This window comes from Acinonyx jubatus, chromosome C1 (genome assembly GCF_027475565.1).
Source record: "Acinonyx jubatus isolate Ajub_Pintada_27869175 chromosome C1, VMU_Ajub_asm_v1.0, whole genome shotgun sequence".
Taxonomy (NCBI): Eukaryota; Metazoa; Chordata; class Mammalia; order Carnivora; family Felidae; genus Acinonyx; species Acinonyx jubatus.
In genome coordinates, this window is record NC_069381.1 from 71,203,675 (window position 1) to 71,218,423 (window position 14,749).

The 14,749-nt window shown below is 36.1% G+C and overlaps 1 protein-coding gene across 16 annotated transcripts in view; it reads right to left on the reverse strand.

The window, feature by feature from the left end:
• Positions 1 to 14,749, reverse strand: part of COL24A1 (collagen type XXIV alpha 1 chain) — a 398,176-nt gene that overhangs the window by 8,955 nt on the left and 374,472 nt on the right. For 15 of the 16 annotated variants that reach the window (XM_027058695.2, XM_053214348.1, XM_053214347.1 and 12 more), the window contains 2 exons: positions 5,456 to 5,521; positions 4,651 to 4,819 (listed from right to left, as the gene is read on the reverse strand). In XM_027058695.2, the coding sequence (XP_026914496.1) occupies positions 4,651 to 4,819; positions 5,456 to 5,521 (235 nt within the window). Of the gene's footprint in view, positions 1 to 4,650; positions 4,820 to 5,455; positions 5,522 to 5,542; positions 6,062 to 14,749 lie in introns of those variants that run through there. The other variant, XM_053214350.1, reaches the window with a different exon arrangement.

Genomic DNA, 14,749 nt, shown 5'->3' on the forward strand with positions numbered 1-14,749 from the left:
GCCTTGAGAACCTGCATTTCCACAGTATCTAACTCTGGTCCAGGGACATTTGAAGACCTACTGATCTATTAAGATATGGAAGAACTGGGTGAATGAAATCCTATCCTCTGCCCCTCCCCCCCCTTTTTTAATCATTCCCTCAGAATTTCAGACATTTTGTAAAGGTTGTAGAAATTAGTGCTGGATTTTTTACCAGGTTCTAGAGCAGGCTTCTAGTCTTATCTAATGACGTAAACACATAATCTTCACTACTCTCTCTTGTCTTCCAAGAAACCGTTTCCTTCTACTATGTGAGCTTATTAATAAATTCCTTATAAAAAGTTTTCCATCAACCAAACTCTCATTGTTATATGGGGAAGAATGCTTTGAATTCAGGTATTATGCTGTACAATGGTGAAATGGTAGAGACTTCGTAATTTTTTCAGGATACGTTGAGCTATAAATGAAGCACCATACCATAATATGTCTTTTGTAGGCCCAAACGTTCTCACCCAAAACTGGCTCTCCCATGGGCACAGCACTTCCCTTGCAGCTCTTTCAAGTTCTGCCACAGCCTCTATTATCTTTGTGTTTGGAGTAGGGAAGGTGTCTTTCTTGCCCTTCACTGCCACCTCCGGACCATTCTTCCTATATTTTTCCTAAAGCAACTCCATGGTAAAACTACTGTCATTATATTACATCATCCATTACCCCTTCCTCTTGCAAGCCACTTTCTTTGAAGATTTTATCATTGGATGGCTATTACTTTCATAAAATACACTTATGACCTAATTCTTGGTGACACGGATGACACTTCCAATACCCTGGCCTCTCAGTTCCTTGAACTCTTCTGCCAATGTTCTCGTACCCTTCCCCTGCTCCCCCTACTGCCCCATTCACTTTAACCCTCAACTTCCCCAGGCTGCACCCTAGCCTTTGTCATTATCTACAAACTAGAATTCTGCCATTATTTCACCTCTTCTCTTTTGAACCCATTCTCTATTGTCCTGACTCCAATTATTCTTCCATCCTATCAGGACCTACAATCCATCGATAATATTTTTTTCATGATTTCTCATAATCATGTGTTCGATTCCCTCCCTACCCAAGTAAAACCCACAGATCTTTACTAAAATTACTTCCTTGGAGACTTCCATAACATCCCTGCCCTGCCACAATTCATTGTGCTTGCCTTATAAAATCCCAACCTCATAGAAGTCCAATTTTCACCTGTACCTGCACAGCTAAATGTGGCTGAAGAAAAATACAACTATGTGGACTGGACTCACTTTAAATTCACATGTTTGTAAGACTGCCAGACAACAACACCATGTTTCCCTAATTAGTTCCCTCTGTTGCTCTCCTAGTTAACTGTTTGAAACCTTCTCTTCTTCTCTCACCTTTGTTATACCCATCCCTTCACCTTTATTCTTGAGTGATAACCTTTCAATGTCACTGAGGCAACTGAGGCAATGTGAAAGGAGCTTACAGAACCTCCAGCTACCACATCTCCTTACCTATCTGTGCTTGCACACATATATTCTGCCTTCCTCCTTATTATCGTGAATCGACTGTGTTCCTATGGAAGGCTTGTCTATTACACCTTCAGTTTCAAATTCTTCCTCTCTTAATTTTCTTTTGAGTGTAATTCTGCTTGCTGTTTCTGCCAGTTCTCATTCATGGTGTTTTATCAACTGGTATGCTTCAGTATATTGACTGTGTGCTGGGCACTACCTTTGAGAAATGATTTGTGGAAATAATTTGAGCCCTAGGATGATGGTATATTTTATAGAAGACTTTTGTTTCTGTTAGACATGGGATGGGGGGTACTAGCAGTCTGGAATCATCTTAGTCCAAGTTCAAAGCTTAAGACTCTGAGCTATCTTCATGATGTGAATGAAGCTAGGCTATAGTCTTGTCTCTTCCAGTTTATGTTTACTTTCAGAGTGGAGCCCTTTGAAAACCTAAATCCTCACATTTGATGGGCCACAGATATCAATTTTTGACCCGAGCCCCACGAAGCTACCAAAAGCTGTATTTAGAACACACCGAGGGCAAAAGCAGTTCTAACTGTGTTCATTTCTTTGCTGTCTCCTTCAAAATGTTGGCTTAAAATTCCCTCACTATTTTGTTGGCTATTTGATGCTTTTAACTTGAAAACAAATTTTAAAAGATATTCAGCCTGGCAATTTGAATTACCTCCTTCATTACTGGAAATGGAAACTCTCTGGCTCTATAATTTTCTCTTAAAATCTGATGAAGTTTTAACCACTACTATTCCTCTTAACTGCTCTTGTGAAGCTCACACAGAGCATCATGCTGCTAAATTCAGTAGCCTTTCTCAGGAACCCAGTCGATCCCTTCCTCAGGCAAAATTTTCTTCACTACTGTTCATCTAGTTTTCCTCCTATCAGGGATAGCTTCGTCTCAGTTTTCTTTGCTAGTTTCTCCACATTTCCCTGATCTCTAAACATTGAAGAGCCCGCAGGCATAGGGTTTAGACCTCAGCTACCTCATCTTTTCCTTCTCCGCCTAGTCTTTAGGTAGTTGTAAGCAGTCCAGGGGCATTAGATACTATTGATATGCAAATGACGTCATAATTTTTACCCCTAGCCAGAACCTTTCTCTAATAGCCACCAACCTCCTTGACATTCTTACTTTATGCTGAACAGACATCTCAAATGAGATATATCTAAAACCGAACTCCTGATTTTTCCTCCAAAACTTGCTTCTGCATCTCTCTTACAGCAACTCCACACTTCCATCCATTAGTCAAAAAGCTTAGAGTCATCCTCTATCATTCTATTTCTCTCATAACCCACATCCAAATTATCATCAAGAACTGCTGGCTGTACCTTAAGGCAGAGCCAAAGACTTGATCATTTATCACTTATTCTACTAATTCTAGTCCAGCCTACCGTCATCTCTTACCTGGATCTTTTTCAGTGGCCTCCTCAATGGTTTCTTTTACTGTTGTCCTCATTATATTTGCAATACATTAGCCAGAATAATATTTCAAAAATTTAAGTCAAATCCTATCATTCCTTTGCTGCAAAACTTTGAATGGCTTCCCACCATATTCAGAATAAAGGCTGGAGTCTTTTGAGTAGTCTGTAAGATCTTATATAATCTGGTTTTTTGGATATCTTTCTGACTTCATTTTCTACCACTTGCCCTTATGCACTCTCTTCTGGTCACTGGCCTTTTTGTTAATGCTAGAACATACTACATATACTCCAGTCCCAGGGCCTTTGCATTTGCATTTGTTCTTTCTGCCTGGAAAGCTCTTTCTCTAGATTTCCTATAGCTTGTTCCTTTACCTTCTTCTGATATGGCTCAAATGTCATGTTCTCAGAGATGCCTTATCTAACTACTGTACTCGAAAACTTCACCCCCACTCCATTTTCTATCATATCCCCCTTCCCTGCTGTTTTGTGTTTCTCTATAGCATTTGCTGTCTCCTAGTGATGAAAATATTGTTGGGCATTAAAACCTTTCTGATACCTTGCAATCCATACCACTTAGTTATTTTTCTTACAAAGAAGGCAGACCTTGAATTAGATTTCAGTCATTTGTATGTCTTAAAATGTCTTTGTTACTTTCAATTCGATAGAATTTCATGTTTATGCCATCAAATATGAGAAAGAATCAAACAGAATTACTGTAGGCAGCTGTAACTGTCTATATTAGTTTAGTTTTTGTAGTAATTTAAGGCAGGAAATATCTATAGAAGTTAAGCATTTTATTAATATAAATAAAATGAATATTTTCATTGCACTTATAGAATGGAAGCTTATGTTTTTGGACAAGGGTGTGTGTGTTATGTGATGTATATGTGTGTATATATAATTTAAATAAAATATGGACTACTAGTTACCATATAGAAGAACATAACATTTTTTTTTCAAATCAGCATATGTGTCATCGCTACATGTAAGTTTTTAGCAAAAAATTTAACTTCTAATATTGATCGTACAGCTGACTACAGATCCAATAGAAATTAAAATTAAATGATATATTACAGCAGACAGGGTTCCCTTATCTATCATTAGATAAATAGAACTGTTCTACTTGCTTTAAAGCTTTTCCTTTATGGTTCTATTCTAAATTCATTTTTGTACCTCTGGTTAATGGATTTGGGGCTATCAGTGTACGAATGAAAAAATTCCAAGAATACCAAACCATCTTCCTACTCACTGACTCTATAGTGATGCATTTAAATTCCATTTTGTGTAAAAGCCATAATTTTAGGAGATGTGCTGATGGGGGCTCTCCCATGTATATTTTTTTCATGTTATCACCTTTGGCGGACCCGACAGGTACTCCTATTAACCCAGAGGTCAGTCCTCCATATTTTAATTGTTATCATGAATATGATATGTTCCAAACACGATGTGTAAGCAAGTACTATAATTAGAGTGGAGTATGAAAAGTTGGGGATCAATTAGGATGCATAGAAGAAGACATTTGTAATGTGAACCCTCAGAAAGGGATACTCTGGCTTCAGAATCATGTCTCCCTCTAAGAGTATTTGGTTTTTGATAACATTAAAATGCTTTCCTATAAGCGTTTTATCAAAATGATTAAGATTCAAAATGAATATAGTATCAATCTCAGACACACTGAAATGATGGAATTAGACATCAGAGTTTGAGAAAACCAAGAACTTACCATCTGATACTTTGTGTTCACAGTTAAGCAAATCTCTGCAGATTCGTGCTGGGTTATCTCGTGTGCCAAGAGGATTCTTGATGCTGTGCAGTAAATTGCTAAGGTAGTTCAGGGTTTTGGATATCTCTGCGCCGTAGTCAATTAGAGTCACTTCAGTATTTTGGTAGTTCTGCCAAGTCATCACAGGAATCATATTAGCAAAAAACCAGAGTAGCCAGCAGCATTATTGAACCCTCATCATCAACATGGACCAAGGCAGAAGAAAAATGTATCTTTGTTGTGTGCAGTGACTTGGGAGTAGGATGTAAAGATCAGTTTATATTCAAATATAGCCATCTATTGTATATTTTATTAAACTGGATCCTAAGTAAGAGATTAAATTCACTCCAAAAGCCTAGTTTTCAAGCTAACATAAAACTTAACAATTATTATGCCCACTGTAGTATATTATTTTTTAAGAAATTACACATTGAATAGAGTTTAGTCAAGAAAAATGAGTAACAGTGATAGATCCCATTTTAAGAAATAGCTAACTTCATCAAACTATTTTCTTCTACAGTATCTAATTCGTTGTTTAAAAATTCCTTAAATGATATTACACCTTTTAAAAATGTTTTCCTTAAAAAAACCCATGCATATATTTCTGCTTATTAAAAATGTTTACTTTGTCCTTAAAAGTAGTTTCATTACGTTCAATCTGTTTTAAATACAATCTTTGAGATAAAGCCACATTTTGGACTCTGAAAAACTTTCAGTTTAATTTGTATATTGAGAGTGCCAATGTAAATAAAGCCAGTTATATTACCTCCATCTGTAGGGCAGCATGTGATTCAATCAAGGCTTGAATAGCAGCATTGATATCCATTTGTTTCTGTGTAAAACAAAACCATTTGAGATTAGCAGGAACATCAACACTGAGTACTCTAAAGTAAGGGCTGTAAATTCTGAAAGCAGTGCTATTAAAGTATACTAGACTTATTATCTGAAGGGGGTTTGTAACTCTTATGGTTAGACACATGCTGCAAATTTTGCCTGGATAACTGGAAGGACAATATGCTGCCTTCATCCAAATCTCGAAAGTCTCCTAATTAAAACAGGACCAAAGTCTAGAGCCCTCAAATGAAAAACTATTTGTCACTGCTGCATAAACACACACACACAAGTTACTCAAATGGAAGAAGAATGAAATATGACCCCCTCAGTTAATAAATTGTAAAGTGAAGAATAAATAACTGTAGTAATTTATAACAGTTACATTCTTGGAAGGAAAATATAATAAAATACTACTGTCCTGAGGTAGTCACCACATTCGTTTAATCTGATACTTCTGCGGTCTTAAAAACAATTTCTGAAGTTGGAAAATGCACCATTAGTCCCAAAAGAAATAATACAGCATGAATCCAATCTCCTCCTGCATTTAATAAAAGATATTTTTAGAGAAAGGCTCAGCATAACCATTAGTAAAAGTCTTTTTGTATTTTCTTTTTTAAAAAAGCTTAGAGACTAAGAAGCCTGAGTTGGGAGAAAGTTCTGTGAAATGGCATCTGTGTACACAAATCAAGCAAACTGATTTCCTTCAGAATGATTGTGTTCCTAAGATATCTTTTTACTTGGAGGGCCATACAATAAAAACTGTTTTCAACAGATCTCTCATAACTCAAGGCTGGTAATTTGAAAAACTATTTAAAATGATGGGACAATCAATAAAATGCACTCTTCCTTGCCTCAACATGTGGTTTTCATATTGGAAAATAATTGACTCATTCTGTGCATATATACTGCCAAACGCTGTGATACACATTGAGGATAAACGGTAAGCTAAAAAGAAAACTGCCCTTGTGAAGCTGAAGTTTAAGGGAGAGAAAGGCACTAATCAAATCTTAAAACCACACAATTACAAATGGTGATATGTGCTATGAAAGAAAAGAAGTGCTTGGACCCATGAAAGAAATTAGGGGGTTTCAATGAAATCTGGAGGATGAGAACTTTGGAAGGAGTCGATGAGGGAAGGTTTCCTTGAGATAGTGACATTTGATCTGAGATCTGAAGATAAATAAGAATTGTTAGGAGAGGGGGTGAGAGAGCTTTCCAGGCAGAGTAACAGACTTGCACAAAAGCTATGAGAGAGAGAAGCATGACCTATTCAAAAAGCAGAAAGGGTCAGCCTAAAAGGGTCGGATTAAATAATTCCGACCATCATGCCTGTGTGAATGAGCAGATTTTGGACATGGGTCGCATGTCCAAAATATTTGCACTAAACATGGGCAATTGAATTAAGTACTAAATAATAGCCATCCTTGTATTTTCCAGGTGGTTTGTTATTAGGGCTTTGATCTTAGAACACATAGCATAAGCAGTTCTCAAACTCTTCAGTTTAGGACTTTTTGCACTTTTAAATATTATTAAGGGCCTTAAAAAACTTTTATTTACATGAGTTATAACTTTTGGTATTTACCAAAGTAGAAATTAAAACACAAATTTGTGTTATTGCTTTAAAATAACCCATTATACATTTTTTTAAGTTTATTTATTTATTTTGAGAGACAGTGAGCACAGGCAGGGGAAGGACAGAGAGAGAGAGAGAGAGAGAGAGAGAGAGAGTGAGAGAGAATCCCAAGCAGGCTCTGCTCTGTCAGTGCAGAGTCATGAGATCATGACCTGAGCTGAGATCAAGAGTGGGAGCTTAACCGACTGAGCCACACCCCAACCCATTATATGTTAATACAAATATTTTAAAGTAAAACAATTGTATTTTCCAAAACAAAAAAATCTGAGAAGAATGGCACTGTTTTATATATTCGTACATATCTTTAATGTCTGGATTGATAGAAGATAGCTAGATTGTCTTATTTCCTTCAGGATTCAATCTGTTATGATGTTATTTTAGTTGAAATATATGAAGAAAATCTGGCCCTGCAGAGACATGCAGTTGGAAGTAGGATTATTTTAGTAATCTTTTTGGATAATTGTGGATATTCTTTGATACTATACCAAACTTGACAAATGATAATTTCTTAAGGGTTAGTTGAAATTTGAAATCTGAAATCAAGTCTATGAACTTTTTGTGCTTTTTTATATTAAAATCTATTGGTCTAACTTGAACTGTGAAAGACTCTTTTACCTACCCATGATACTGTTAACATTGCCCATTGATTATTTAGAAAATAACGGTTCATCAGGGTGCCTGGGTGGCTCAGCTGGTTGGGCGCCGACTTCAGCTCAGGTCATGATCTCATGGGTTCATGGGTTTGGGCCCCTCGACGGGCTCTGTGCTGATAGCTCACAACATGGAGCCTGCTTCAGGTTCTGAGTCTCCCTCTCTCTCTACCCCTCCCCCATGCGCACGTGCTCTCTCTCTCTCTCTCAAAAATAAACATTAAAAAAATAAAAAAAAAAGAAAGAAAATAATGGGTCATGGAATTATGCAGATCTTCCAAATTTGGACACATTTCATTATTAATATCACACAGTTACATTTATTAACACCATCACCAATCTCAGAAAAGTGGAAGTACCGGGAAGCTGTCAAACACATAGTGGTAGATAGAAGTTTTCCCCAATTTTTATTTTTGCTTGAAAGTTTGAGACTTATCATTGGCATCGACTTCTGTCAATAGTTTCCTTGAAATGAGAGGCTTGATTCATTCATGTTTAAGAAAATATCTGCGGAGGGGCGCCTGGGTGGCTCAGTCTGTTGAACGTCTGACTTTGGCTCAGGTCGTCATCTCATGGTTCGTGAGTTCTAGCCCCACGTCAGGCTCTGTGCTGACAGATCAGAGCCTGGAGCCTGCTTCGGATTCTGTGTCTCCCTCTCTCTCTGCCCCCACCCATGCTTGTGCTCTGTCTCTCTTGTTCAAAAATGAATAAACATTAAAAAAAATTAATAAAAAAAAGAAAATATCTGCTGAATACTCATGAGTGTATAATATTGTTAGTCTATCTAGTAAATATGGTGTTCTATGAAAAGAGCAGCCAGTTCAGTTTGTAACTGAGACAATTGCACAAGTGCTTTTCCTTGAGGTAAATACTATCCTCTTCAGTATGCAGCAGAAGTGTTTTTCTATATGTTCTTCTATTTTGTTCTAGAGATTACTAAAAAGTTGTACACTCAAGATTGGAGATTTAGGAGACAGCAGAAACAGTGGAGTAATGACCTCCCAGAATTTTCTCCCCTATAAAAGCAATGAGAAAACTGGAAAAAATGTCAGAATGAAGTTTTTCAGGACTATGGAAATTAACAAAATGCTTGCAGCAATCTGGGGGGCATTTATTTAAGAAAAATATCTGAATCTTGGTAAGGGCAGTGAGCTTCATGGAACTTTAATTTGCCCTATTCCCATGTCTTTCTTTTCAGCTCTGTGGTAGCCCTAAAAATACCAACCCATAATTACAGTAAAAACAAGAAGCCAGGAAGTCATGGGGGGAGCAGAATGGGGTTGGAGTTGCTCTAAAGCATCATTTCCAGTGAATTATTATTATTTGACCTGCCTGGTAGTTACCTGGAAGACACCATTTGTAAGGCTGTCTTTATTTTACCTGACTCGCAGCTCATCCAGCGCAAAATACCTTTTCCCTAAGAGTGTTTTTCAAAAGCATTTAGAGGGAATTGTTTAACTTTGTGGCTGTCTGGAGCACTGGAAAACAGTTGGGGCAAGCAACAAGCTAACAAAAAGCTTACAAGAGAAAGGTAGGGAATGATGTGTCCCCACAGGAAATCTGAAAAGCTTTGACATATTTCTGGAAACCTAGAAGTCCATGTGCATTTGTAGCATTGTGCATATGCTTAGAAAATATCTGAGAAGGCCCTAAGCTCTTTCCTCTGGCTTTCAGTCTCTGTGAAATCAGGAAGTTAAAGCTAAGGCATAGTTTTTAATCACCTGGCAGAGCAATGAAGGGGTGCTCCAACATACACAGAGACATTTGTTAAAAACTGGGAGACTTACTGGTTCTGCCATTTAAGGAAATCTCTCTCCACTTGTTAGCTGACCACTAAGCTGAGTAGAGACTTAAGTGGTCACACATGTCAAAGCATAGAGACTTTACAAAATTCAGAAAAGTCAGTAAACAAAATAACATACAACAACAAATAGCAACAAAAATAAACCCAGGGTTGAGGGGAACAATTGTATTTCCAAAAATGCCTCATTACTTTATTTACAATGTACAGTCTTTGACAAAAAAATTACAAGACATGCAAAGAAACATTAAAGTATGGCCCATAAGCAAGCAAACGGGTAATCAGTCAATAGGAGCTGTCCCTGAAGAAGCCTAGATGTTGTACTTAGTAGACAAAGACTTTTTAAAGCTATGGTAGATACGTTAAAAAAAAAAAAACTAAAGGAAACAATGTCTATAGAACTAAACAAAAGTATGAAAAAGATGTCTTACAAATAAAGAATATCAATTACAAAAAAAAGGAAATTACAGAAAAGAACCAAATAGAAATTCTGCAGTTGAAAGGTACAAAAAATGAAATGAAAATTTACTAGAAAGGCTCAAGGGTAGATTTCAGTAGACAGAAGAATCAGTGAACTTGAAGATAGGTTTATTGAAATTTTCCAATCGGAAGCGTATACAGATAAAACAGTGAAGAAAATGAACAGAGGCTCTGAAACCTATGGAACACCAACAAAAATACTAACATGTGCATAATGGGAGCCTCAGAAGAGGAAGAGAAAATGGGGCAGAAAGAATATTTCAAGAAATAATAATGGCTGTAAGACAGTGATGAGAGAAATTAAACAAGAAGAAACAAATGGAAAGATATTCTATGGTTATGGATCAAAAGAATTAATATTTTGTTTTGTTTTTTGTTAAAACGTCCATATTACCCAAAGTAATCTACAGAGTCATGCAATCCCTTATCAAAATTTCAATGGCACTTTTCACAGAAATAGAACAAACAATTCTAAAATTTTTAGGAAGACCTTGAATAGTCAAAGACATCCTAAGAAGAAGAACAAAGATGGAGGCATCTTGCTCCCTAATTTCAAGCTAGTAGTAAAAGCCATAGTAATCAAAACAGTATGGTACTGGTATTAAGACTGACACACAGACCAAAGGAACAGAATAGAGAACCCAGAAATAAATCCATGGATATGTGGCCAATTAATTTACAACAAAGGAGCCAAAAATATACAATGAAGTAGGGGCAGTCTCTTCAATAAATGGTACTGGGAAAACTTGACAGGAACATGCAATAGGATGAAACTGGATCACTACCTTAACCAGACACAAAAATTAACTCAAAATGGATAAAGACTTGAATGTAAGACCTGAAACCATAAAACTCTTAGAAGAAAACAGGTGGTAAGTTCTTTGATACCAGTTTTGGTGATAATTTTTTTTGGATTGACACCAAAAGCAAAGGCAACAAAAGCATTGTAAACAAGTGAGATCACATCAAACTAAGAAGTTTCTGCAGAGCAAAAGAAACAATCAGCAGAATGAAAAGGCAACCTACTGAATGGAAGAAAATATTTGCAAACCATATAATCGGATATGTGGTTAATATCCAAAATATACAACTCAATCACAAAACCCTAAAACAATCCAATTAAAAATTGGGCAGAGGATCTGAACTGACATTTTTCCAAAGAAAAAATAGAAATGGCCAACAGGTTTATGAAAAGGTGTTCAACATCATTAATCATAAGGGAAGTGCAACTCAAAACCACAATGAGCTATCATTTCATACCTGTTAGAATGGCTATTATCAAAAGACAACAAATAACAAGTGCTGGAGAGGATGTGGAGAAAAGGAAGCTCTTGTAAACTGTTGGTGGGAATGTAAATTGGTACAGCCACTGTAAAATACAGTATGGAGATCCCCCCCCAAATAAATAGAATTACCATATGATCCAGCTAGTCCAATTCTGGGTATTTATCGGAAGAATACAAAAATGCTGATTTGAAAACATATATGCTTTCCTATGTTCACTGCAGCATTATTTACAATAGATAAGAAATGGAGAGAACCTGAACCACCTAAAACTAATATAATGTTATATGTCAATTATACCTCAATTTAAAAAAGGGAATGGATGAAAATTTGATGAGAAACATTAATCTACACATCCAAGAAGATCAATGAACTTCCACAGATACATCATAATCAAACTGTTGAAAGATAAAGACAGAGAGAATCTTGAAGGCAGAAACAGAAAAGATTCATTATACCCAAGAGGTCCTCAATGAAATTAACAGCTAAATTTTCATAAAAAAATCATAAAGGTAAAAAGGCAGTGGGACAACATATTCAGAGTGCTGAAAGAAAAAGACCATCAACCAAGAGTGCTATTTCAAATAAAACTATCTTTCCAAAATAAAGGAAAAATTAAGAAATTCCCAGATAAATAAAAACTAAGAGAATTCATCACTAACAAAACTTCCCTAGAAAAATAATAATTTCAGCCTGAAATTAAAGATTACTAGGCAGAAACTTGAATCCAAATAAAGAAATAAAAAGCACTGCTAAACATAACCATACAGGTAAATATAAATGAGTATAGATTCCACACAGCCAAAACAATCCTGAAAAAGACCGGAGTTGAAGTCCTCACATTTCAATTTCAAAACTTACTACAAAGCTACAGTAATCAAAACAGTATGGTACTGTCATAAAGACAGACCAATAGACTAGAATAGAGTCCAGAGGTAAATCTTTACATATATGGTCAAATGATTTTTGATCAAGATGTCAAGACCATTGAATTGGGAAAGAACAGTTTTCAACAAACAGTGCTGGGAAAATTGATATCCACATATAAGAGAATGAAGTTAGACCCTTATCTTACATCATATACAAAAATTAACTCAAAATAAATCAAAGACTTAAATATAAGAGTTAAACCAATAAACCTCTTAGAAAGCACAGGGGAAAAACTTCATTACATTGGATTTGGCAATGACTTCTTGGATATGACACTAAAAGCAAGGCAAGAAAATAAAAATAGATAAATTGGACTACACTAGAATTAAAAACTTCTGTACAAAGAACACTATCAACAGAGTGAAAAGGCAAACAAAAGGAGAAAATATTTCTATCATATATTGGATAAGGGATTAATATCCAGAATATATAAAGAATTCCTACAACCTAACAACAACAAATAAGCAATCCAATTCAAAAATGGGCGAAGGACTTGAATAGACATTTTCCCAAAGAAGATATATAAGCCAATAAGCACATTAAAAGATGCTCATCTTCACTAATTATTGGGGCAATGCAAATAAAAACCACAAGTAGGTGCCACTTCACACCCATTAGGATGGGTGTTATAAAAACAACAACAACAAATAAAACAATATAACAAGTGTTGGCGAGGATGTAGAGAATTTGGAACCCTATGCAGTGCTGATGGGAATGTGAAAGGATGCAGCTGCTATAAAATACAGCATAGAGTACCTCAAAAAATTAAACATGGTATTAGTATATGATCCAGCAATGTCATTCATGGGTGTATACCAAAATGAATTGAAAGGAAAGACTCAAGCAGATACTGTACACCTATGTTCATAGCAGCATTATTCACAATAACTAAAAAGCAGAAGCAATTCAAATATCTCCCTGGATAAACCCTGGATACATGGGGCATGTATACATATAATGGAATATTATTCAGCCTTAAAAGAGGAAAGTCAGACACATGCTGCAACGCTGTAGACGTTATGCTAAGTGAAATAAGCTGGTCATAAAAGGACAAACACTGTCACTTATATGTCACAAATATGTACTTATATGTTCCTGGAGCGGTCAAATTAATAGAGACAGAATGGTAGTTTCCAGGTGCTGGGGAAGGGAGGAATTGGGAATTATTGTTTAATGGATACTGAGCTTCAGTTTTGAAAGAGCAAAAAAGTTCTGGGGATGGGTGGTGGAGATTGTTGTACAACAATGTGAGGCCCAAATGTCCATCAACTGATGAATATCTACATATATATACATATATGTATGATATGTATACATATATTATATGTATGTATATGTATATATATACATGTATATATTATATGTATGTATATGTATATATATACATATATATATATTCTGGTGATCAGAATCTCAGTGATCAGAAAGAATGAAATCTTGCCATTTGCAACAACATGGATGGAACTAGAGTGAATTATGTTAAGTGAAATAAGTCAGGTAGAGAAAGACAAATATCACATGATTTCCTCATATGTGGAATTTAAGAAACACAACAGATGAATATAGGGGGAGGGAAGCAAAAATAAGATAAAATCAGAGGGAGGAAAACCATAAGAGACTCTTAAATACAGAGAACAGACTGGAGGTTGCTGGAGGGGAGGTGGGTGGTGGGATGGGCATTAAGGAGGGCACTTGTTGGGGTGGGCACTGGGTATTGTGTGTAAAGTGATGAATCACTGGGTTCTACTCCTGGAACCAATACTACACTATACGTTGACTGACTTGAATTTAAATGTTAAAAATGGAAAAAAAGAAAACCCAAAAACCAATGTGAATGTACTGGATACCACTGAACTGTATACTTAAAATGGTTAAAATGTTTATGTATATTTTACCAAAACTAACAATAATAAATAAATATGCTCATTATCCTTTACACTTAACCATCCTACTGCTGGGAATTAGTCCTATAGATATGCTGCAAAATGGTATGCATATGGACAGGACATTTGTACTGCAAAAGACTGGAAATAAACACTCATCAACAGAGAAATTAGATGAATAAACTAAAGGGTATTCTTTTTTAAAATTATTTTTGAAAAGTTTATTTATTTTTGAGAGAGAGAGAGAGTACAAGTGGGGGAAGGGCAGAGAGATAGGGGGACAGAGGCTCCAAAGCAGGCTCTGTGCTGACAGCAGAGAACCTGACACAGGGCTCGAACCCACTATGAGATCATGACCTGAACCAAAGTTGGACACTTAACTGACTGAGCCCCCAGGCACCCCAAACTGCAGGACATTCTTAAGTGAGATGACCATTTTTTATTTTCTCTGAGTGTGGCAGTGACAAATACAGTGACTTTTAGTAGATTAATAGTGTAAAGTATGGTATTTGATGCATACTAAGGTACCAGCAACTTTAAATGCCAACTCATAGGGGAAGGGAAG